This window comes from Condylura cristata, unplaced genomic scaffold (assembly GCF_000260355.1).
Source record: "Condylura cristata isolate star-nosed mole 26May11 unplaced genomic scaffold, ConCri1.0 scaffold00008, whole genome shotgun sequence".
Classification (NCBI taxonomy): domain Eukaryota; kingdom Metazoa; phylum Chordata; class Mammalia; order Eulipotyphla; family Talpidae; genus Condylura; species Condylura cristata.
The window spans coordinates 32,032,220-32,059,010 of NW_004567109.1; the positions used below are offsets into that span (position 1 = coordinate 32,032,220).

At 43.9% G+C, this 26,791-nt stretch overlaps 1 protein-coding gene across 2 annotated transcripts in view; it reads right to left on the reverse strand.

Annotated features, from left to right (window-relative positions):
• DAB1 (Dab, reelin signal transducer, homolog 1 (Drosophila)) overlaps positions 1–26,791 on the reverse strand; it is a 353,365-nt gene that overhangs the window by 41,800 nt on the left and 284,774 nt on the right. The window contains exons 5-9 of one of the 2 annotated variants that reach the window (XM_004679047.2): positions 20,000–20,131; positions 19,256–19,375; positions 18,759–18,797; positions 17,268–17,333; positions 11,518–11,577 (exon numbers count right to left, since the gene is read on the reverse strand). In XM_004679047.2, the coding sequence (XP_004679104.1) occupies positions 11,518–11,577; positions 17,268–17,333; positions 18,759–18,797; positions 19,256–19,375; positions 20,000–20,131 (417 nt within the window). The remainder of the gene's footprint in view (positions 1–11,517; positions 11,578–17,267; positions 17,334–18,758; positions 18,798–19,255; positions 19,376–19,999; positions 20,132–26,791) is intronic. The other variant, XM_012722799.1, reaches the window with a different exon arrangement.

The following is a 26,791-nucleotide window of genomic DNA, read 5'->3' on the forward strand; positions in this document are numbered from 1 at the left end:
GAGTTCCCTGGACAATCATAGGTGTCTCCTGCCTGCTGGGAAATCTCACTGTGCTGTGCTCTTAGAGACAGCTTGGCCCAGCAGGAAGAGCATTCCCTGACTTTTTGTAGTTTGGCCTCACATCCTGGTTTGCTCAAGACAGCTCTTGTTCAATGCCTGCTTTTCTGACATCATTGTTAACAACATCCTCCTTTTCACTTTTCAAAGTGACCCAATTTGGATGATAAACTAGGTTGCCCTAGTTTTTTTAGGGTCAGAGAGAACTGTATTAGGTTCGTAGAGATGCCTCTAGTAACTGTGTAAAGTGACCTAACTTCTTTGATTTTCAACATTCTTTATGGTAGAGAAGAGACTTTTATAATGTTAAAAGACCCCACCCCAGCCCCTCACTTGGTGGGATACTAAACATTTAGTAGATACTAGTGTTTGTTTTCTCTGCCCCATATCCATGGTCCTCCCTTCAAGTTCAGCCCTATGCCCAACTCTCAAACTTGATCTTGTTGGCATTACTTCTCAGGCATGGAAAAACTGAAGTCACTTCACATCCTCCCTCCATTGAGCAATGCATCTCCACCAGTCTAAAAGCACCCTAGTGGCTGGGTCTGATCTTACTCCTCCTCCTAGCTCCTGAAGCATTTGGTACAGTGCTTTGCCCTCACACCAGCTCATAGCAACAACCATGGCTAACATGCGTGGAGCACTTGCAGTGTGCCAGGTGCTATTCTACATGCCATATGTATCACAATGTCAATCCACAAAAGAATTCCGCCACACAAGTGTCGTGTCACCATGACTACTCTCCTTTTACAGGTGAATTCAGTCAGAGAAGTTCAAACAACCCACTTGAGTACCACAGCTGGGAACTGAGGGAGAAAAATTTCATACCCAAGTAGACAGGTTGCAAAGATCAGTTTCAGCTGCTATAATATGTTGCCTTGCCAGATGCGGCATCCCCAGTAAATGCCAATTGCAACCACAGATCTTCTCATGTTTAATCCTCCTACAAACCCAGGGAAGTAGCTCTTTCCATTGTTACCTGGTTACTAGGGAGAATCCAAAAGTTAAAGTCTTGCCTTGACCATAGAGTAAGCAAGTATAATGCTGTGGCTACCTTCAAAGGCGCAAAGGTGTGCTCTGTTGACTCCCAAAGAGGAGCCCCCTCCCCACCCCCCCACCTACATTCACAGGTTCCACGACAGTATACCAAAGCCTCATGTGGGAAATGATGTGAAAGATCTCCTCCTCCCCACTTGCACCACCAGTGGAATGGCCTGCTGGGTTCCTTTGACAGTGGTTTCCACACTGCCTTCTGGATGGTTTCTCTTCCAGAACCTTCCACCCTTCATAATGAGTAGGGAGGACCTCCAGATGGGCAGGCCTAGAGGCTCCAGTCAGCTTTGGTCTGCTCACAGGCATGTTTCACTTGAATAAAGGTTCCTGGGTTTTATAATAAACTTGCAGATCTTTTCTCCAAGAGATCCCAGGGCAGGAATGGAGCGATGGTGTTTTTATGCCAACATGGCTTTTGTCATCACACAACAGAACACCAAACAACTGCTCGTATACTTATTCCCTTCTGCATTTGCTTTTGTGGGCAACAAGCTTCAGGAGAGACCTGACAGTGAGCTTTCTACAACTGCCTGGTTCCAGTGATAACACTCCAGTGTTTCCACTTTGGATGAAAGAGGCAGCTACCACTCAAATGAATAGCACCACCTGCACTCACCCCTGTGAGTCAGTGACTGAAAATAGAGAGGAAAGGAAAGGGCTTCCTACTGTCTTTAGCAAGAACCTGGAGAAAGATGCTGGCAGCAAGGCTGGTATATAAACATTCTTAGAAGGGGCAGAGAGCAAAGGGCACAGATGCACATGGCAGTGTAAAGTAGAGGAGAGGTATGGGATAGATCACCTGGTTACCTCTGAAAATTCACCACCTAGGGGGTAGCATGATCTCGTGTTGCCTCACCACACATCAACATGATCTTACTGGATCTAACCATGCTCTGCCCAAATTTTAACCTCCTGCCCCCTCTGCAGGGTCTCACCCTCATTCCAGATGCACAGGGGTCCTGACTCCCCTACCCTTCCCCTTTAGCCCTCAGGTTCATTCTTGCCCTTTCCCTACTCTCTACTATATCTCCAGGGCTGATCCCTTACAAGCCACCTTAGGGCTGGTCAAAAGGAGGCAACGGTCAGAAATTCCATGGAAGGATAGAGTGAGAGAAAGAAGAAGGGAAGAGAAGAAGGGTAGAAGGAAGGAAGCAAGGGAGGGAGGGAGGCAGAGTGAGAATGGCTGTCCATTGTAGTTGTTGTAGGCAGTACCTGTAGCTACTAGCATCCATGCCTGGGCCCTTCTACACCACCTCCATCTCCTAAATTCCAGCCTGGACAGTAGCCAGCTCCAGCTACTGCCTATGTGGCTGTCCTGTGGTCCTGTGCTGTCCAGCTCTCCTAACGCCACTATTACCGGCCCCCACATTACAGGCCCTCCATTAAACTACCTGGTGTGGGCTGTTTTCCTGACTCTGTCCTGGTAGTAACCCGTTTGCTTCATTTGGGTCTAGTCAGTGTCCAGTCACCTGCCCCAGGCCACCAGAGTGTGTTGAGAAATACACCTGTGACAGCATTAGCAGCTTCCTAGCACACCCCCTTCAGGGTTTGGGCTGCTTCCCTTGACATCAACACAGCTTTTCCACATGTCAGTGCCTTTGAATATTTGGTTGTCTTTCCCTGAGTAACAACCCACCCTTTAAGCAGTGCCAAACTTCCAACACCTTTTAAGACTATGCTCAACTCTGCCCCCTGGGTGAAGACCTTACTAAACTCTTCCAGGCAAAGTTTACTGTGCCTCCACTGTGCTTCTACAGAATTTCTTCATAGCCTCTCACTTCCTTGATTGTTCTGATTATAATTACTTTGTCTATTTTCTGTTTGAAACCATTAAAGTTCTTAGGCAACCAGTCTAATTCAGCGTTGTCTACCGTTGAATAGATCACTGACAGGTATAGGTTCTTAGTGAATATTTACCAAGTGAATGTGAAAGAGTAAAAAAAAAAAAAATTGTAAGGTCACTCAAAAAAACCAGAAATAAAGAAGTACTCTCTAATAATAGAGCTTTGGGGTCACCATAAGTGTCTGTCACTGTAGGTAGAGGAACAGAAGCAGGGTCAAGATCCTCACCTGTACCTGCCACAAGAGTCCCTAGGGCATCCTTGCACTGGTGGGGAGACCACTCCAGGTGGCAGTCTTTACTCTTCCTAGCTGTCAGAACCCAGGGATCTGGGAGTCTGTCTCAGAACAATTCCTGCGAAGTACAGCTGAAATAAAGTCCACCTATAAAATTCCAGAAGGGGCACGCACATCTATTTCCTCTGTGGGAATACACAGATTCATAATCCTTCCCTCACTATGGGACGACCTCCTCATGCCTGACATCTATGTTAACTGTGTTGCGATAATTATAATTTCTCTACAATGTGGTGCTTAATGAGGAAGTGAAACTGACAAATGTTCAGACTAGATTTAATCCAATTATGCAACATCTTGATCCAGATTTCAAACTAAAGGAAAAACCAACTGCTGAATTGTGAATGAAAATTTATTTGCCATAAGATGGAGGCTGGGGGCAGGGAATACTTGGCTGGAGATTTCCTGAGATTCTTCACATTAATGGATTAACTCTTCCTGCATATGCAGTGGGGAAGTGAATTTAAATCTATGTCAAGTAAAATCAACAGAATACTGATTGGTGGGGGATAGGGGCTTCACAGAAACACACAAGACATTTGGAGGTGTGGGAGAAGGGACAGACAAACGAAAACAAAATGAGATTTGTTTCTGGGATTCAGAAATACATTTCAGCAAGGGATGAAGCAAGCGGCATGCCAATGAGAGAGAGGGTTCAAGGAGTGACTCAGACTGGAGCTCAGTCTCGAGGACAGAGGTGTTCACTGCCAGCCTTGGGGTGCTGGGCTTATAAGGGCACGGGGCTGTTACAAACACTGTAGAAACAAAGATCAAGGGGCGATGGGAAGGGGGGTCTGAGTAACGATTCCGATTAGGGTGAGGTGAGGCAATGGAGAGCTCTGCCTATTCTGTAATCCTAAGGCTACATGTTTTAGTGGAAAAAGTGTGGGCTCTTAAGTCAGAAAAACCCATGTTCAAAGTCTGGCTCTGTGACAGCAGCTTTCTGCTGGGGAGTCTGTAACTGCTCAGAACCTCAGTGTCTATAGATGGAAGTGACAGCATCCCAGAGTTGTCATCGCTGAAGATCACAAAGCCCAGGCTGCCCCCCCCACTCCCCCACCACACACACACACACACATACATACACACACAGATGGCAGAGGGGCAGCAAAGCCTAGGTGTGTTTCCACAGGTGCGAAGTGCCTCAGACTCTAATCTCTGGTAGGGGCTTGGTACTGTACAACAGAGAAGTGAACAGCAGGAGGCCTGCACTTTGAACCCAATCATCAGGATTCTTCTCAGTTTCACCCAAAGTGGCTCTTTTCCAATATCTAAACCCCTGATTTGAAGCCTTCCAGAAAGAAACAGATTTTCTAAGCATCTCCTCTGGGCCTGATGCTTGCTCAGTGAGGTGACTTGACTATAACACTTAGTGGATGTCTTTATGCCACAGCTTATTGCTGTGAATTTCAGAGTGCTGGCTATAAAAGCAGGGTCCTAAAAAGGAGATAGGAATGGGCTCTGGGAGCAGATACTGGGAGTAAGACAAAGATGTAAATATGAGGCAGGGAGAACGGCCAGAATGTGAGAATAGACAAACAATTCTAAGGGCCATTACTGCAATCACCTCCACCATAAAAGAACTACTTCTGGAATCATAGGTCTATACTTGAATACTTCTATGGATGGAGACCTCACTACTTTCAAAGGTCTCACTTTACTTTGAAAATCAGGGCAGGTGGTCTGAAATTTGTCATCTTTGTCCAGATTTGCCTTCTTGTCTTGTAGAGTTTGGACCTTTTCTCCTAACAATATCATCATCCATGAAATAACTAGAGATAACTAGTAATACCAGCCTAAACCTTTGCTTCTGGAGGGTCTATTAGCAACCCTCATCTTTCCAGAAAATAGTCCCATCTGGCCTCCTGGAATGCAGGATGGTTATCATTTCCATTTTGCAGATCTGGAAAATGAGTCTCAGAAAGTTGACATGATTAACAAAGATCACACCCAAAGTGAGAAAGAAACTCAGGGGGTCTGATCATTCCTTTCACTTTCTGAATTAATTTTTCATCAAAGGGAAATTAACATCAAGTCCAACAAATCAATCTGACAACCTGTGTCCTTCCTATTTACCACTATGCCAAATTTAAACATCTCTTCTATTGAAGGCCAAAAAAAGTTCTGTTGGAATCCACTGACTGGTTATTACTGATAATTGGATGGTCTTTTATGACTAATATAACTACATAAAAGGCTTTTAAACTGGGCAATTAAAAGGTGAAGGATAAAAGATCTTTTCAGTCATATGAACTTACATGGATGAGGGGAGAAGGGGGAGGGAGGAGGCATGTGCTAAGTATGTCTCATAAAGTGATGACATGAGTCAGGCTAAGGTTTTAGTCTGTGTTTCTGTAACAGTTGCCATGAAGGTTCAGTGTCAACCAATGCTATGGGGCATTACAGGGTCTGAATGTCACTTTAGCAGCCTGCAATGCACTGCTCCACTCGAGGTCTCACTGGAGGACCAGAATCATACTCACAGGCTAACAGTGCAAAAAGCACTAAATAATGAATGCAACAATGGGGTGCTTCACCTACCCTGTCTCCCTGCTCAGGAATATCCAGTTGTGATGGTCCCAAAGAGGCCAAGATACTGGTCGAAAGCACATAAGCAGCATTATCAGTGGGCAGAAAGGGAGACTGCTGGTATTTCTCACACTTCTTGTAGATGCAAACTGATGCTTAATTATTCATCTCCGAGGGGGGGCAAGGCAGAGGCAGTGCACACTCAGGAGCCACAGGACCTCGATGAGTCCTAGAAGGGGCTTCCATTTCTCTTCTGCCTGGTCAAATCCTGAATTTCTTAAGACTCTGACCAACGAATATTCTCTTTCCTGAAACCTCGTCTCTCTAGACCACCTAACATTTCTTGTCAGCAACCATTTGCCATTGTTTTCAGAAACCCTGCATACATATGGTCAGGTGTAAAACTTCCCACTGACCAGAAAGAGATGAAATGCATGGTACAAGAAGTGAGTGGGGTTAATCTTCATCTTGGCTCTCAGTTTTTAGGGAAGGTGAAGGGGAGCATTATGTGACTGACCCCAAGTACAAATGTGCTAGAAGAGGAGATAATCCAAGAACCAACAAGAATAAGCCGATAAACACATCCTGATGTTATCTAGAACGAGGAACGAGAAGGGGGCCAAGAGGACATCCAGGCACACTAGGCCATAGGATGAGGAGCGGTAAGACCAGGCCAGGGAGAGACGAATGTGAGGGGGCCGGCAAAAAGGACAGATCAACTGTTGGTCAGGACCTAATGGGCCCAGTGTTTCTGCAGCAGTTGCCTTGAAGACTGATTGAAAGGTTCATTGAAAACAAAGTTCATGACTTATGAAAATGAACTTCTCAAAAATTTCACAACTTGCACAAAATGTGTGTGTAAGTTGACGAGGTGGATGAGACCAGTGAGAAATGAATTTGCAGTGAACTTGAACTCTGCTGCCTCAGAACTCTGTAATACCAAATGCATTACATCTGTCACTTTCCTGCAGGCATGCCCACTCATGGGAGAAGGACGAAGAGCCAAGGGTTTAGGATCTCTAAGACAGAGGTTCCAGAGCTGACGTGGTGGGACCCTACTGGCTTCAAGACCTATAGAAATATTCATTCACGTGTGTTGGGGACCGAGGCCGGCATCTGGCGTCTGTCAGCAGTCATAAAAAGGTGAAATGGAGTCCGGATAGAGAAAAACATCCGGGTTGTAAAAGGCATGTGGGAAGAACTCCCTGCCCCCACCTTTTCCTTCTCCTCTTTCTTTTCTCGCCCACTTTCGCCCCTCGCGAGACCAACTATTATCAAAACACTGCTCCATTCTCGCCCACTTTCGCCCCTCGCAAGAGCAACCGCCGTCAAAACATCGCTGCATGTCTATTGTCCATTGGCTTTCTCCCTTCCCGACCTCTGCATCCCCCACCTCTTGTATTTTATATAAACTAGATAAAAACAAAATAAAGAACTCTCTCTCTTTCTTTGTTCTGCTACATGCGTGTGACTGTTTCTTTTGTTCGCCGGACCTGGGGCCCCGACTCCCTGGCCTTGCAGGTCAAGGCCCCCCGCACACGTGCACCATCAAAATCTCAGAGATCAGAAGTCCCAAGAGGAGTTACTTTAAAGATAATGACTAAAAGTGAGTTTCTCAAGGAACTCACAGAAAAGTAGGAAAAAACTGAACTACTGAATCTTCACACTGCACCAAAGACTTTCCTGATTCACACACTTCAGCTCATCTAGTCTTTATACAAAATGCTAAGCCAGGCAGTAACAGTGACTCCAAACACAACGTCCAAGGAACACAAAGCCCTGTGGCTCACACAGATGCAAAGACAAGCAGAGTCACCCAGCACGCAGGGCGATCCCCAGCTCAGGGAACTGGATCTTGCTTGTACCTACAACACGTGGTGATGTTCTCACTTAAGAGAATCCACATTTCCTGTTAAGGTTTTATATAAATATCTCTTTTAATTCCCCCAACAAAAACAGAACTACACGGTACACATCACTTTCTTTTCACTGAGGCTTAGAGAAGAAACCAAGGCTGCTTGGGGACCTTTACAGGTGGCTGGATGAGAGCTGTGCCCACATATGACTGCCGATCAGGCGTGTTTCTTTTGGGGCTGGTTGGTGGCTCTGCCCAGTGGCTGACCCAGGCAGAGTCTCCTAGCAGGGCTCAGCACGGCCCTGGACACAAGATAAAAGAGACCAGGTGGGATGTCCACCAACAGGCCACTGACAGTTTCTGTTCTTGTGAGAAATTTGTGGAAGCTCCAATCCTCATGGAGGCTGAGATGCACAATAGTGATTTTATTTTTAACTCTGGCTAAGGAACATGGCGTAGGGGAGCAAACACACATCATGGCAGACCAGAGCTCAGAGAGACTCCAGGGAAGGGGAACTTGCCAGGGGTGGGTATACAGGGGATACTCAGAGTACAGGGAGGTCCCAGAACAGGGACAGCACCAGGCAATTTAAAGAAGCTCTTAGATGTACAGATGAGAGGGGTCATTTTCTAGTACATATACTATATTTACTCAAAATCACTTTGCAAGTTGGGGTTCAGTCACTCCTTTTGGAGATGAAGATTCTGAGACTGAGAGGGGCCAGAAAACCACAGAAATCCCCCTGGAATAAGAACAGAGCGAGGGTCCACCTGCACCCCCCCCTCCACCTGAGCCTGTGCTTCCTACTGGTCCCTCACTCATTCATGGAAAAGCCACCTCCCCGCAGCCCGACCTACGCTTCTGGGGAAAGCAGTGAGGTCACACAGGCCATTCTTGTAGCCCAGATACTCTCTTTTCTTTTGGCTTAGAGAAAGAAAAAGTGTATTGAGGAGAAAAAGAACAGAAATAATGTGGGACCCCCAGATTGGTAGAACCAGGCCAGGGAAGGGACAAGGGAGCCCCCAGATATTTTCCAATCAGAATCTTAGTACATATACTTAATGACTATTCTACAGTCAGCAAAACAGAATTCCCATAAAAACAGGGATTTACCAGGGACTTCCAGAATGTCTTTCTCCAGGACACAGTGGAGCACGGATTTATTAAGTATTAGTATTTATTAAGTAGCTGTGCCAGGCTGCCATCCATGCTCCAGGCTGTGTACCTGCTTCTGGTAACATGAGGTAACGAGAAAGAGGGAAGCAGAATTCCTGCTCTGCTTGATGAGTGCAGTTCACAGAGGGATGAGAAGATGTAGGAGTACCGAAGTTAGGGTGGTGTGTGGGGCAGACATTCTAAAGGTGCCCCAGGAACACAAAACTGGAAGCTAAACTGGGATGTCAGGGGAAGGTAAACAATAAACAGTGGGTAAGGGGGCACTACTACTTCAGGAGGGCAGACTTCAGTTGAGCTGTACAGATGAGGCTAGGACGTGAGTGCTGGATACCAGGCTAAGGAGCTTGGGTTTTTGTTTTTTTTTTTTTTTTTAAGCTATTAAACATGGGGATGGTGTGGACAGACTGGTTAATATAGTCACAGAAACCAAGGCCGCAAATGGAGCATGTTTCCTCACGTATCTAAACCTGTTAGGGGCGACTGAGGCAATTTAGGCACAAATTGAATTGTAGGGAGAGGTGTCATGGGGGCTGGACCAAATTGAAACACAGAGAACAGGCCAGTGTTTCAGCGACATGGAGGCTTGATTAAATGCACAGGCCTCAGGGAGAAAAACTGCTTTTTCCCTGAGCTGTACATTCTATGCAGTTTCTGGACTTGGGGTTTTGAAAAGAGGTCTGTATTTGGATATGTTTTTTTATTAAAACATGTATTAGTTTTCAGAAGTAGTATTTCGGTGGAGTAGTTGGTTTGAAGTTGCTGGCAGAGTGGGTCAGAGGCGTGAAGAGTTGTTAGGAAGAGGGGGCTGTAGCTGGAGTTGGGGAGGGGAAGAGTGAGTCAGACAGACTCCCAGTTGGAAACTACAGGCTTGGAGGGGTCATCAGGAGCTCCTCTTCATACTCCACACATGAATGAAATCATCACTCATGTGGAACATAAAGAAACAAAGCAAACGGACAATACCAAACAAAACAATCCCTTGGATTTGAACTATGGAACTATGGTTACTGAGGGGATGGGGGAGAGGAATAAAGGGTGGACGGGTCCAGTGGATTTTGATGGAGGGCTATTAGTACTGGGCTTGGCGTTTAACGGAAATTTGAAATCTGCACTCCTAAAGCATATACTGTTCTGTAAAGCAGTGTTACTACAATAAAAAGGAAGATTGCTTTGTTTGCTAATGAAGTAATACTATTTTTTAAATCTTGAACAAATCAACTTCCTTCCTATGTCTATCTCTTCGGTTAAAAAAAAAAGTAACTTATGGAATACAGAAAAACCAGGCAGACAGAATGAGACCCATTTTAAAACTGATCATGGACCTGAGACTTTCAGAGGGGGAGGGAGAGGAGGAGGGGAAATCTAGGGAGCAGGGAGCACAATAGGCCAGGGTGTTGAACTATGGGCACCTGGGTGGTGGAGAGCTATGGTGACTAAACCCAAGGGCAGAGATTCCATACTGTCCGAACATTAGCAAGGATGTAAAATGATGCCACTTCAGTAAAAATGAAAGTAATAACTAAAAAACTCTTGTCCCTGTACATATATTCACAGTGTAAAACCCCAGGAATTTTTCCGAGAGAAAAGGATGCTCTCCCAGCAGTGCCCATGGGGAGCTCACTCAGGGGCCACTGTTCCACCCTGAACAGCACTGTCCTTCAGGAGGGTCACCTGGCCCTGAGCTGGAGCTTTCTTGAAGCGTCCCCAGCTGGCCAACACAGACCTCCCCACCAGCTTTCCATACAAAGGCCCTGCCAACTTCCAACTCCACATTTATGTTTTCTTTTCTCCAGGCTTTACACTTCCAACCCTTCAGCTGTTCTTTCAAGAATGGGATTTCCAATGCCTTTCACAAGCTGAAATACACAGGTGAATCACTGCTTTTCACAGGATCAGGTCCCCCAACTGGTCACAATGTCACAGAGATCATTGTGTTAGGGTCAGAGCTGGGATTCTTAAGTGTGCACATGACTTTAAAGCCTGTGCACTTTCTGCACACTGTTGAGCTGACTAAACTATGGTGACTAAACACCTTAGCTCCATTTTCAGAGGTGACAAAGTCAAATATATCCTGCTTGAATGCCTTCACTGGCTCCCCAAGGGGGTCTGAATTGTGCGCAGCAGTTACCTTCTCCATGGCAATGGAAGGTTCTAGTAGGGGACCTGGGCCTCACGAGGGCTCAGATGGGTACAACAGAGCTAAGGATTTTCCTTTCTGCTCAGATTTCTAGGCGTCCCACTAGCAGACGGGTCCAGGCACATAGGTGCGCTTCTCCACCATGTTCCACATGGCCTTTTCCTCCTGCTCTGCCCACTGGCTGACCCTCAAGCTCCAAGGTCTTTGCCTCCACTGTGTACAGTTTCCCTGAGGCTTTTCAACCACTTTCAAATTAGAGAGCAACTTTCTCAGCAAAACCAAGAAACTGCCTTCTACTTTATCAAGTATCATAAAGTCTTTGGCTGTAGACATTTATGGCGAAACACCTGAAACATAGAAGCCCCACGTGGAGGCTCGTGTGCAGACTGGCAATCTTTTCCTCAGCACCACCACTTCCCCTGCTGCCACCCTTACCCTGACCCAGGGAGGAGTCCCCAGCAAAGCCATCTGGATGGTGACACTTCTCCAGAGAATTCCCTGCCTTGGTGTTGCCATTGTCTCAGTATGAATCCAGGGCACAGGAACCTGGCAGGACAGAGGAGGTCTACTTACACTTACAGGTTGACTTTTTGGCACATCATAAACACCTTCTTTCTTTTGGCTGGTGGGAACCTATGAAAAAATGGAAGTCAATACAGTCAAAATACATCAATAGTCCACTTTCAAAGAACAAGACAAACAGTCCTCAACACCTAGATTGCAAAGTATGTGAGAATGGCCTTTGAGGGCCAAGGGGTGGACTGTAAGGTGCTGCTGAAACTGTGAATGAACCCTTTCGTAAGGGTTCATTTCCTTAGGAAAGCTGAAAGAGGAGCGGAGGTGTGGAGGTGGGGAGAAATTAATCCCTTAACACACATTCGCAGGTGTTTTTGGGTGCTTGTACCAGAATAGGAAGCTACAGAGACCTTTGACATCCTGTGCAGAAAAAATAACCCGCATTTCATTGGGGGCAGAAATGAGACTGGGGGGGCACTCTGAGTTGCCCAAAGTGATTAAAAACAGTGTAGCTAAGTTGAAACTATCTAGTGCTAAGACCCAAGCTATTTAAAATAGGCAAATATCAAGATCCTAGTAGGAAGACATCTTTCCTGTTGGCATCATTTACAAGTCATCTTGAGAGTTACTACAGGTTTTTGTTCAATAAAAGGTCCCATAAATGGTGAAGAAGCATGAGACCAGAAACCAGGAAACCTCAACTATCGTGACATCTGTCTGCATGACCTTCCTCCCCGCTCCTCTTTTCTCTTATTCTCTCCATCTGGTCCTGTTGGATCACACAGTAACCATAATACCCTGAGCAGGGGACTTAGCTCCTTTGAGCTTCACATTACACCATGGATGCTATTGGCTTTGATTTTCACTCAGATTACTTTGAGGCTCAAATGGGGAAATAATAACAAAAACTATTAGGCCCTCCAATACCACAAAGTGTCAAAATGAAAACTTCCTTTGTCATTCAGATATTTTGTAAATAAACACAGGAGCACATTTTACAACAGTAACAGCTATGGACACATTGACTATTTGGGCTGTGCCAACTGAGGCTTTGCAATATTACATGCTCTTCCCCAGCAAGTAGCGTAACAGCTTCCACCCACAATGAAGGATCAACCTTCAGCATTTTATGACTATTGAATAACTTTTCTTTCTTCCTTCAGAGTGGAAGCTCCTTAAGAGCAAGCAGTTCCTCAAAATCAATGGCCATTCAGTAAGTATCTGCTGAGTAAGTGAACCAGAGAGATGCAGGGAACAACTAAGAAAACGTCTCTCAGCCAGCCTTGGAGCAGCAAATGATACCATCCTTCTCAGAAAAGGACAATCTTAGCTCATTCCTTGGTTCCATTTGAAATCTTAACTCTTCTGAGCTTAACTTAAATTCCTTAAAATCATTCTAAGAAGCTGGTATTATAATCCGCACTTTAAATAGCAGAAAGTGAGGCTCAGAGATGTTAAAGGATTTTGCCCCAAGTGTCAAAGCTAGTATGTGATCAGATCCAAGCCCATTTCTTACTGGGTTACCAAACAAGACACTGCTTCCTATCATCATGAGCTAACTTTGACAGGGGGCTTTCCAGGCAAGTTTTTAACATGTGTGTTTTACATTCTTATGCAATCCTCATCACAAGTCTATCAGCTGATGATGACAGTGCCCATGCTGCAGGAGAGAAAATGTGAGCTGAGAAGGTTCTGTGTAGACAGCTGCCACTCACCCCTGTGAGAACCCCTACAGTTCTCACAACTGTCTCAGATGCATCTTTTTCTCAGACATCTCCTCCACTCCCAGAGGTTCAAGCACGTTCTCAGAGGACAGGATTATGAGTGAGCGTGGCAGTGCAGAACACGCGCTTTCAGAGTCACTCTTGTAAACCTCAATTTGCAGGTAGCCAGCAAAGAATGTAATTTCTTTGATCCTAATAACTAGGCTCCATCTAAAAGGAACCCTCTATGAATGCCAGCAGTCCTTGTTAATGAGGGCCGATAAATTACCAGTCCTCACTTCTGTTTTTATGAGCTCACCCTTTCCTGAACAAAACAAACAGCATTTCTGTTCCCCGTAATTCACTGCTCACTATGGGCACTTAGTAAGTTTGAAGCACAGCTGACGCTCAATTATCCCTGCAAATGGAGGAGAAGCGGTGGGATAGATAAACCCAAACTGTGCGTAATTGGAACAGCTTTCGACTTGCCTCTTCCAGGGCTAAGATAACAATCTACCTGTTTGTCCTTTAAGATTTATCTCAGCCTGGACATCTCAGGAGCCTTGCCTGACCCTCCCAATCTGACTTCCTCTGTACCCTTACAGCCTCTGTGTGGCCTTTCATTAAAAAGTAAAAGCTTCCAAGAACCTGTTATATGCCAGGCACTGCACTTTGCCTGGGACAGTGATGGCGGACCACATGGATTTGACCCTTCTTTTCCATCTTGTTGGGGAAGAAGGAAAGGTAATCAGGCTCCTAGAGTGTAAAGTGCACATTATCTTCTATGGAAACTGTCTGTTTGCGCCTCTGTTCCCACTGTGTGTTAGCTTGCTGAGATTAGTGATTCTCCAAGAGGTTACATATACTCAAAAGCCTCTCCCTCCCTTTTGTTGGAGCTATAAATAGTGAAGCCATGAGAGTCTATATCTTTCCACCAGGCTCACTGAGAAGATGAGGTAAGCAGTTATGCTCTGCTTCTCTTAACACATCATCCTAAGACAGGCTGAATAGCATCTGATGTTGATGGCATGAGGAAGGAAGGGGAACTACCTCTTACACAGGCCCTGCTATGTACTGAGTGCCATCCTTGTTGCTTTACATCTTCCCGTCTCTTTCCAGAAGCAGGTGATATTTTATCCCCACTTCAGGAATTGGACATACAAAAGTTATATCCTTTACCCAATGTCATGAACTGAAGGATTAGGATACAGGTGTGCAGACTCATTCCAGAAAACATGCAGGATGAAATCTGAGACCACTCTGGACCAAGCAGAAGTACAAGAAATAACGCCATCTACCTAGGAAGAATAGCTATAAAAACTTGTAGGCCTTAAAAAAAAAAAAAAAATGGGGATCCTAATAGCAGTTCTGTAAAAACCCAACCTTATCTTTAGACCCAAGAGCTTATCTCTTATTAAGCAAATTGAAGCCCAGTCAATTGGCAATGCTAGAGAGGAAATGACCAGAGGTCTTTGAAAAGAGGGTGATAAAATATTCATTCCCTTAAATTGGTACCTTTCTGTTAATGATGGCAGATCCCAAGAAGGTCAGGACTGAAAATGAGTGTGATTTGTAGATAGTGACTTAAAAAGCAGAAAGAATCTAATTGTGAAACTCAGAATCAGACAATTCTAACCTGAAAGAGCCTTGGAATTGATTTATTTACAGCAGCCAGGCAGCCCTAAGTATGAGTGGAGATTCTCTCTCTGGCTAGCTCTGTGACCCTGGGCAAGATAGCTTATCTCTGTGAACCTTGCTTTCTTGACTGTCAGGCAGCGCTGTAAACCAAAGCTCTTGTGAGCTAGTAAGATATTGCATGTAAACCTGCATTCAGAGTGGGCCTGAAACCAGTGATCAATAAGTGTTATCAAATCTACACATACACACACAGACACACTCCTTCCCTAAGAGTTGTGTTGCCATGTAAAGCAACCCAGCACACTTTTCGAGAGAACCATAAGCCTATGATCAGGCACTATTGCAAAGAACAGGAAGGGGCCTAACCTGAGAGATTGTTCACTCTTACTTGCTCATCTTACAGATGAGTCAACTGAGGTTCAAAGGAAAGAAAGCTGACAAAGCAGAGTGGGTTCTTGTACAAAATACTGGATTTTGTTGGGGGAAAAAAAAATGGAAACAGACCCAGAGAGGAGCCTGACTTAACATTAACCTAAATGCTGTCTCAGCTTCCCCCAAATGTGGGAACCAACCAAGCAGGAGGTCCCTGCACACCGTGCAATCATCTGCATGCTAAGAATCCCTTCTTTCCTCTAATGGGAATGATGGCTTTGCCTGAAGAAATCTTTCTTTTGCTAATCACTGTCCTATCCTCTTCCTGGCTCTGAAATCCTCCTATTTTGAATAACATTTTCAGTGCCTTTCTTCTCGATAGATGGGATACTGCCCAACTCATGAATCATTTAATAATGCCAATTAAATCTTTAAAATTAGCTTGGCAATAGTTCTATTATTTGACAATCCATACACTGTGGATCCAGTGTGTGACCCCGGATAATGCTGCTGCTTTGCATTCTTCACATGAGCTTGCTTCATTCTCAAACCCACGTGTGTCAGGAAAAAGTTGTCACCCTAACTTTTCATGTTTTATGATCAGGGAAACAGTCTCAGAGAAGGCAAGTGCTTTGCCCACTCCCACAGAGCAAAGGTAGCGAAAGGACTGAGCCCAGGTCTGCACTCACCTAGAGCAGGTCTTCCCAACACTCAAGACAATCATCCTGCAGCCCCACACTGGGCACGCTGGAAACTCACCAACTATGTGCATTAAACTAAGTGAGAATTTAGAGTGTACTGAAAAGACTCACTAGTAACTTCTTGCATTGAAAAGTCTAATTTTCTTCTAAAGGTGCCCCTTTTTATAGGATGATGGGCTAAAGATTCCATTGGCCACATACTCAGACTATAAGGCTGTATTTTAAAATCTTACACTGAGAACAAACAGGTAATTTTTCTGTGTGAAGATAGTAACTTTGTAAGGGATGATGATTTTTAAATCTCAAAGCTTAATCACACACATGAATCCAATCCAAATGGATCCGGTGGAGAGAAATATTAATTATTCCACAGGGCTGGTTAAAACTGAGTAGTTGATAGTGCTAACTATTATATTTGATCATTTAGAATAATGTGCATTTGATAGGAATTGAAAATCGGCTTTATTTTTTATTACTCAAGTAATGTATGCCCAAGGCAGAAAAACAGGCCACACCACTCAGTGAATCAAGAAAATTAAAATCACTTATTAAATACATTAAATTTTTTTTCCTTCTTCCAGAATGTTTGTGTTTCAAATTGGGAATAAAATTCTAATTAGTGAAAACTGGAGGTCGTCATATTTGTTTGATGCGTTGCTGTGTTGTAATTACTCAAACTCTTTGATGGGAAAGCATGGGAGGAGAGGCACTGAGTTCTGCCTTCACACACACGCCTGGTCTGAGCTCAGCTCCCAACAGCTGCACAGCCCTGAGGAAGCTACTCCATTTCTCTGAGTCTCAGTTTCCCCTGAAAAAGTGTGATTAAAATACCACTTCACAAACAAACTTGTGAGAATGAAGTGAATGGAGAAACATGTTCTGAGTTCTTCACATAACCAGTTACAAGTACGAATTTATTGTTATTTGAAAGGGGTCAAAACTTCCCCTAGATTTTCTACCAGACAGTCAATGTGCCCGTGTCATTTCCAAATAGCATATTCAAATGTGTGTTGCAATTTCACTAGTGCAGTTGGCTTCTTAAAGAAAAGTAACAAAACACATTTTTTTCTGTGAGAAATGAAGGAAGAAATGAGAAATGAACCTGCTCTATTATGGACAACATCCTCCAATGGTTTAGTCTAGTAAAATGGAGGGTTTGACTTTTGAGTCAATTGAAAAGAGTTAGTCGACTCCCTAGCCATTCAACATTTAGAGCAGAGCACAAAATTGCTGGTGAATTGCAGGGGAGTCAGAAGTCAATTCAGGTGAAGGTATTTTGACAAGTTTGGATAAACCAAGAGAGCAACGGGACTCTGTGAGGAGTGCCCTGGCTCTTCTAGATGCTTCTGTGCATTTACAGTGTGCAGTGGGAGAAGAGGAAAGCGGTTTATACCTGATAAATGTTTTCTTCTGTTTCGGGATCACGGATTGGCTCATGTCCAGCCTCAAACACAATGTACTATGTCGGGAGCAGCCAGAGAAGAAAGGTCAGAGGTGGAAAAGAAAGAGGGAAAAAAAGCATTTGGAATTCAAGGTACAAATCACAGTGAGCATTAAAGAAACAGACACAAGAGAAAACACCTCCAAGGGACAAGTGAATTTCTGAAACACCAAATGTTCTGCCTTTGCTAAGCACAGCTGCAAAGCAGGATGGGTCAGTCAGCCCAGCACCGCTGCCGATCTTTCTGGACCTGTAACTTCTTGTCCTATTTCCAGCAAAGTCTGTGTGTGATGCCCTGGTGAGCTTTAGGTGACAGTGGTCATTTCCATGTGCTCCTCCAGGCCCAGGGTCCTAAGCCAACCAACTCTAAAGTGAAGGAACTTCTGTGCTCGTCATCCTCAACATCTCACCTAATTGTACATTCTGTTTGAAATACTGAAAATCTATTTTGCCACGTGCATGTTTCAGCCTCTAAAGGTCGGGGTTGTTTTAAAAAGAGCCGGGGCTCAGCTTCTATAAACAAATCCTGGCCTCAGTGTAAGGCCAGGGCAGGCCATGTCATGTGCCTTTGACTTCTGTATGCTGCAGATGCTAGCTGCTTCTATTTCAAGGGGCTGACATTGTGTTACTACTTTTTAAATCCATGATCGCTTACTTTCATAAATGCAGGCCAGCTTTCTGTGCGCATGTGACACACACACATATAATCCATGGGTTCATGGGGAACTACATGTCCGGTTTTCTTTCATGTCCCGCAAGTCAGTGTTTGGCTTCTTATTCCCCTTGGGAATGGGTACATGGGGGTTGAGGCCTCCTTTTGTCATTTTGCTGCATCTGTTTGAACAGAGCAGACTTGAACCTAAGAGATGCCTTCTCTCCACCCCCCACCCTTGGGCTGCAACCTTGAAGGCAGTCCTGAGAAAGCTACAGGCTAGGATGTCCCTCCCCACCACAGCCTGTGGCTCTCCAAGGGACAGCTGGACCCGTCAGTGACTGCAGGGACTCCTCACAGCCTCCCTAAACTTATAAATTGTCCTTGGGGTTTGTGCTCAAATGTCACAAAAATGCCAGTTCCCATCCCTGGTTCTTAAGTCAGAAAAGCCACCTCATTATTCATAGTGTCTCTAATGAACTCAGAATATTCAAGAGGCTTGAACACATTCAAGTCTGCGATCAAACTTTTACAGATTGTGGAGGAGACTGAGGCCAGGGAAGGATGGAGAGAAGCACATCTCCAAACCCCATGTCACCGATGCCAGCCAAACTTCTGTTCATTTTTATGGAAATTTACTCCTGGTGGGGCTGGCAGTGCTCACCCTCAGAAATCACCTTGGCCCCTGTCCAGGCTATGAAGCCAGTGGATTCTTTAGGCCTCTGACAAATAGCTACAAGACAGGCCTCACTATTCCTGAACCTAAATCCCCAAGTCAATTTAGAATTTACCTGATAGACAGGATCTTCAACATCCTCTTCCAGAATTGTCTACAGCAGAGAGAGGGAAGGGAAGGTGAAAGCAGAGGACATAAAGGAAGAAATGTGAGGCTGTATTCAGAAGCTACAGGACAGTAGAAAAACTGGCTCTGGGAAGGATGGGCTAGCGGGTTATTGTGGCCGGAAATCAACCAGGAGAAAATCCAAACCTTGTAACTGTCCCCACCCCTACTGTCAACAATAGAAACAGCCTTTGGGGTTCTTAGGTTCACCTCCCCAGAATTCCTCCTCTGGATTCTAGTGTTCACTTTCTCTAGCAAGTTCACAATTTTAGAGATGAAGGGATCATTTCTAATGGTGTGCCTTCCATGCCTGTGACTTACATGGCACCTTCCATCTTTCTTTCTACTCGGCAGCAGAGAGAGTAGAAAACTGTCACCTGTCAGCTGCACACCTGTTTATTTTAAGCCCCAATCTTCTCCAGTGCCAGGATGATGTCACAGGTATACCTGATACACGGCTTGTTCACACTGCTTATCCTTTTGTGCCTTTTTTTCCAATTCTTCTCTTTGCTTCAATTCGTAAATAAGCTGAAAGAGATCTCTCAAGTCCAGAATAACAGGTTCAGCCTGGAGTAAAAGGTGGTAAAACACATTAATAAGGGAATGGTACTGAGCTGCTTCTTAGAGCAATTTTTGTTTTTGTTGGCTATAACCTGCAGCCCTTCCGGTTTCTATTAAACTGAAAGCATTCCATCTTTAATTAATTCTACCTTGTTTATATTGGTTTAGCAAATTGCATCTGGGCTAAAGTTCATTTCTTCAACTAATTATATTTGCAAATTCATAATAATCATAAGCATAAAAGACATTGCTTTTATTTATTACTAATTTCAAATACAATGAAATTAGGGTAGGCCTTATGCAAAACAGCTATTTGTTTTCTCTTATTTTCTTTTTAAATGAGGCTATGCACACAAGGAAACTTATTTGTATACTGTGCCTCCATCCAGTTTAATCAGGAAGGAAAATAATTAGTCATTAGGAAATATCCATTAGCAAAAACAACAACAGACTGGATGGGTCTGAACATGTCTCATGCTCCTCGCTCCGAGGCTGTTAACTTCTGGAGATGGCAATCAGAACCACAGCATCCTAGCTACCCACTGGGGTACACCTTCAAAGACCAGTGGCATGATAGTGTGACCACTACAGTGACAAGGCAGGGTGCTAGCTCTGGATGGGGACACTTACCGCCTGGGCTGTCTTGATAGCCACAAATCTGTGATTCCCCTCCTTCCCACAAACATATCCAAAGGCCCGATGATCTGTGATGTCCTTTGCAATGTAGGAGATTTCATGAACAGCATGATGATGCTGAAGGGCCTGTTGGAGACAAAAAGGAGAACATATTTCAGGGGACATTTCCTTCGAGCTGTTGATCAATAAGAGATGTGTTTCAGCTACGTGTGAACAGGCCCGAAGGGCTTTGGAAAAGCTGTTTCATCCAGATGGAAGGAAAAAGAGCCGTGCCTGCCCCTGAGAAAAAGAGGCTTCCCTCCATGGTCTTAGTGCCGTGACCAGGGAGATAAACAGGACTGTTCATATGCTGAATGAGCGTATGTGGTGGTGGCTGCCTTCAGCTTGCCAGAGCTGGTAGGTCTGATTTAGCCGCCGAGTAGCTTTTGCTAAATCTTTCTTTTTGACACCGCTCAGTCTAAGTTGGACTTGAACCTACTTACACACCCCGGCCTCTGATTGCCTTGGTGGGAGATACACAGGCACACTGAGAACCAGAGACCTGTATGGTTATGAAATTATCCCAACATATGGTGATGCAGAGTCTGGAAGAACAGATGCTTTTTGCTATTTTGTCCAAAGTCACATAACTCTACACGGTTTGCTCCCTCTGTCTCCTATGTTTTTCATCTGCTTTCCCCAATCTCTTTCCTCTTGCAAAGGCTATTCCAAATAGCATCACCTGTGTGCAATGGTCCATGAGAAAGGCATGCCTTTTCTCTCCCTTAAAGACGCAATTCCTCCCTCTTATGTTCCCATAGAACTTTAGCTTCCGGAGGTGCTGAAACACTTGTTGGATTCCACAGCACCCCGCTTCCCCAGACCTTCCTTCTCTGACATTCTTGCCCGATTCTTTGGCTGTCTTCTTCACCAAGCTCTGTCATCCTCAACTCTGTCATCTAGTCTATGCCACTGTGTCTGGTCCTTAGTCACTGAACTACAGTAAACTGGAGTTGCTGACCAGTAATTTGCAAGTCTTTTGAATTGACTTGCTGTTTACACTATCTCAGTTTCCACAAACAGCCATTCAGTTAGGTGGTGGTCATTTTTCTGTAGGTATGTAATGCAACCTTCATGTAACAGTTGCATTCATATTCATGCAAAAGCATATTAACATCTGGGCATTACAGGATATGCTTAAAGTCTTTATAAAGGATGTGCTTATTAAAATGAGTGTTAAGAACCTTACTGAGTCCATGGAGAGAGGAAAAATGTCACAAATGGACTCATAATTGTGAAAATGCTGGTAGGCATGAAGGAGGTATTCCCAAAAGTACTGTCCCGTCAACCAGGTTCCTTAGCCATCAGGACCTCACTGCACACAGCTAGCCTACCAGCGCAGTGATAGCTGGTGCTCCTGGCCATCACCTTAGTTCTAGCTCACGCCTTCAACACTTCTGTCTGGATTTTGACCTTATACATTATGTCTGCAGTGGAAGTTGCTGGCTCATGTTAACCTCCCAGAGTCTGATAATTTGCTACCCACATTGATGAATTGTGCTTTCTGCCCTTTCCTGGCTGCCCACTGCTGCTGGACATCATGGGTGGAGAGTGCTGTCACTGCCCAGCCATCCTATCCTCTCAAGCAGCCAGAAGACAACTATCATTCTAGTGGTCGACACCAAATTGGTGAGGAATGAAGCATCTGTTAGTAAAATAATCAGGACTCATTTATTTTTGTTTTATTAAGAGGACATATTTAGCTAACATAGGAAAACTGCTCAAAGAGCAGTAGCATTTCTGTGGTGCTAATGATGTAAAACTGATGAGAGTTATATTCACACAACATGGGGGCATTGATTTATAGGTTTTGTGAGCTAGATGCTGTGCAGCTGGAGAAGGTGGAAGACAAAGACGTTCTCCTCTCTTTCCCGAAAGTATTTCTCTCTGCATAACGTGGTGAATGTTATCCACGTCTCCTGTTAAATCCAAGTTTGACGACAGTACCTTATTGATTGCCAAGTGGAATATTGCTGGGAAATTAAACTGTGATTAGAAGTCTTCCTGGTGGAATTAGATTTCGAGATGATTGTGCAATGGTAAAGTATCACCTTACTATACAAGACAGCAGATGGAGATATTTTAATTTATCTGGGAATCCTCATTAAGTCTTTTAAAATCAAAACATTTTTAACGCCTGATGATACCTAATATTATTGCCGTACAACGTGTAGCTGTGTGTGAGTGCGTGCGCGCATGAAGTGTTTAAAGATATTTATAACATTATCTTTTCCCACAGTTAATTTTACAACATGTTAAAAAGCATTGCTGAGAGGGGCTCCATTCATTTGGAAATTAAGCATCAGTAGGGAACATGCCTCCCCTCTGTCCAACCTTAACCATGCACACATAACCCAGAGAGTTGGAGATACAAATCTATTAGGATCCTGCTAATCGCACTGTTCTATTATCATATTCATCTCAGTAAGTCAGAGGATCGTGCAAGTACTTGTTCATGAGCCTCAAAATTGTTCCAGGTCTTCTGCTAGATTTGACCAGCACAAGCAAAGATAGTAAGAGCCAGAGGAAATCTTAAATTTGCGTAGTTCAACCCTGAAAGGATTGAGGGTCAGAGAGAGTTCTGGCAGGATCAACACTTAACCCAGACTTCATTGTCCCAATTCAGGATGACAAAACATTGACAAGAAGAAACAAGATCATGTGGAATTGAGGACTCATTTCCTTAGATGCCTGGCTCCTGGCTCCATCAACAAAACCAAGCCACCTTCTGTCTCTCCCCCCCCCCCACCCCCCAACACAAGCTGGGATGGGGAAGGCTCGAGGGCAGAACTCAGCAATGAGGCAGAGCTGTGCTGTCCTGGATGCTGGCAGGTACCGGGAGGCAACAAAGAACACTGGGAAGGATGGGGAGTGAGAGGGTGAAGGAAAGGTGATTCTGGTTGCCCTTCATCTGAATTTCCTTTGCAAAACAGTTTTTGACCTGGAAAAATCTAACTCTGTATATAAAAACTCCCCATTGCTCTCTTCTTGACTCCCATCTGAACTGTTCCTTCACATTGTGGATGAAGGCTGTCACTGAAGAATTTCAAGGAGAATCCTAGTATCAGCCCCCTCCCTCCTGTCTGATCTGTCTCACAAAGGTGAACTGCTGGTAATTCAGGCTACAATCTGCAGCCTTCCCCATTTGGACCCTGCATTTCCCACCTCTGGCCACCTTTCATGTTTTCTCTGCTGATTCCTCACCCCCAGACCCAGGTTTCATCAACTGCACCATCACTCATTCCTTAGTAACAAGCCTAGCTCCGACATCGTCACACGCCCCCCCAAGGAAACTCCCCTGACTTCTCGGCTTCCTCTACTCATACTCCTTGTTGGTGGATCTCAATGCTCACCCATCTAGGCTGCTTTGCATTTAGTTTTAACATTTCACTCAGTATGCCATGCTATATGTAGTTATTGAGTGTCTGCCTCATGTATCTACCCAGATTACTAAAATATAGTCCAGACCTCAGGACCTTGCCATCTCATAAAATGCAGGCAAAGAAACTAACAATAACATACAATAGGTTTACAGACAAGGTTTATAGTAAATGTCAAGTATGCAGAGGGTGTAACATAGGCTCAGAGTAGGAATGGGGAAGGATATCGAGGTAGACTTGACAAAGGGACTGACCTTGAAAGGAGTCTCAAAGGACAGTGGGGAAGATCCAGAAAATCAAATGGAAAAGTCTCTAAGTCCCGAAAACAGGATAACTGGGGGCCAGTGCACATGTGTGTCCTCTCCACTCTGGGGATGTTAGCTCCTTGAGAGAAAGATTCAAATCTCACTCGCCTCAGTCTTACCTCAGTTCCTAACTCTGCTACTTTTGAACAATAGGTGATTAAAAAGCACTTGCGGAATTAAAGTAGATGACTAAACTCTCCCAATAACTACAGTCTGTGCTAGGTAGTTGCTCAATAAATGCTCAATGATTGAATCAGGTTAATTCACTACATTTCACATCGGATTCATTCTGTGAACACAGGGTTTCTTATCTGATCATCATTAAATCTTTTTTTCTTGCATTTCCATGAGCCATTTACCAATGTTTAAATGAAGTATCAAATAGTTTGGAGGGTTACCATCTGACAGAATAAATTACAGAGAAGACTTAATTTGTAGTATGGTTCAATACAGCCAATTAAATACAGTATGGATTAGAAAGTCATTTGCTGCAGACTTTACCATTAGCTTTTTTTTTGTAAAGAATAAATTCTACCCTATTTAGCTTTCATATTATTATATTGTGTGTGTATGTGTGTATTTGAGGGTATGAGCTTTCCCAAGGCAGTACTATTCACAGGAAAAATACTCACCAGGATTCAAGTGAGTTAAAATACTCATCAGGATTCAAAAAAACAAAACAAAAAAGAGATAAGCAGATAGACACAGCATAAAAATAGATCATGAAAAATACACTATTTCACACTACAGGCAATTACAGTAGTTAAAACCTCACAAGACAAAGGGAGGCCCGAGCTTATTATAAAGGCCTTTCTCTTTCTAACATATTTTTGGATGCGTTTGCTGCATCACAGTGCCAGCAAGGCTGGGAGGTAACCTCTGTCCCACTCCCCAGACACCCCATCATCAAATATAAAGTGAAGCAGGTCAGAGTGAATTCTTCCACGAGTTCCCATTTTGATATTTTCTAGAAGATTTGACTCAAGGATAAGACCAAATTTCCAAACATTCCTAGTGCTTAGCTAAAGAGGCAGATGATAATGGAGGATAATGGAAAAAAGACAGGGAGTCAGAGAGAATCCAGTTCAAATCTAAGCCCCATCATTTACCAGCAATGCAGCTTTGGACAAGTCACTACAACATTCTGAGTCTTATTTTTCTTCTTTTTATATAACACAAAGAGTGACATAGAAACCAAGGGTTATTAGAACTATTAATTCTTATAGAACATATTAGATAGAAAAGAGATGCCACGTTCCCCCCACCAGAATGGCAAAAATAAAAAATAAAAGATAATATCCAGTGTGGACAATGTGGGGAGACAGACAGTTTCCCCCATTACTGGTTTTCTATGGATAAATTGGGTACACTAATAGTGCCTCTTCCTGTGGTTCTGTTAGGAGGATCAGTGAGTTGTACATATAAAGAGCTTAGAACAGCAAAAGGCATTTATAAGGTCTGTGCAAATACTGGCCACTATATTTGTTATTTATGGGACTTTTCTGGCAGGTTGACTCTATGTTTCATAGCCTTAAAAAGACATATGTGAACTTTGACCCTATGATTCCTCTTATCATGATTCAAAGAACTATTAACAATATAAGATGTGGACAAAGACTTGGATATGGACAAAGACTTGGATCAGATACTCCCTACAATGCTCTTATAATAGTGCAAAAAAGGAAATGTCTAAAATGTTGAGCATTAACTGGTTGTAGAAACCACACTTAGCTATAAGATGAAATGATGTGCAGTAACCGAAAATCATCTTGGGAACATATGTAATGTTTGCTATGGAAATATATTCACAACATCCTGCTGAATTGGAAAAAAGGCTTATTACAAATAGTGTGTTTGATATAATCCCATTTTTAAAATTATGCATCCTGTATATATGTGTATAAATGTCTGGAAGCCAGCCTCAACGGCTCTATGGCTCTTTCCCTAGATTCTGTTTCCTTGGCTGTTAAATGAGAGGTTGGACTTGGCAAATACTCATGTCTTTTTCTACTCTAGACACGAGTGTAATTCCTTTTTAAATTTTATAACAAGACAACAACTATTAAAAAAAAAAAAAAAACAACCAAGCTTCCACCTAGGAGTTCTCTAAACATATGTTATAAACACAGCTCTGGAAAGATGTGAGTAAAGTCACCTAAAAATAGGCTGATGAACTACTAAACTAGCCGAGTGCATCCTCGACCTGTGATTCGGGTTTAAATCTGCTCTGTGAGGCAAAGTGGAGCCAGGTGTGCATAATCAATTAGTAATCATCAAAGTGGCAATGGGCAGATTAGGCTTAGAAGGGAAAGCCACCTTCAACTGGAAACTGGTGACACTGGAGTCCTAGCAAAGTCCCCTGTCACATGACCCAGACTTGTCTCCAGCACCATCATAGTCAGTGGTGGTAGGGACTGGTGGCTCTCCCCTTCAGTCACAGTCATTCCTGCAGTCCTTCAGTTCCAGGCTCTCAGAAGTTGTGTGTGTGTGCGTCTATTCTGTGCTAAATACTCAACTAATTTATTTATTCTGCTCTCTGATCCCCACTTCCAAAAAGAATGGAGCTTGATGGAAGGATCTGGATCTTAGCTTTGACGTCATGGGCAAGTCACCTGGTCTCACTGAGCCTGTTTCTTCTCTGTAAAATGGGAATGGTCCCTATAGGTATGAGAAGTGGGCCACTTAAAACATCTCTGATATATGATAGGTTCTTAATGCTTTGGATCGTTCCTGGGCAACAGAATTTGAGAGTCTCAGTTTGAGTGTATTAGAGTGTTGAACCACTAAGCATAGTTCTCTCAGGTGAGACCGTCCTTGGGGGAAACAGAGTAATTGTGTGTTTTGGACAAGGAAGAGGTGCAAGCAAGTCTTCTGGGAGTCAAGTGACCAGGGAAGGGAGAAAAACTGAGTGAGATCAAACTCTGAGCTCCTCTAAGAACATGGACGCTGCCATCCTAGGAAATGCAACCACATATTTTCAGTTATATCAACCAGTGGATTTCTTTTGCAGCTTATGTCTCTCTGAGGGAAGTTTGCAACCACAAGATTTCTGCACAATACAG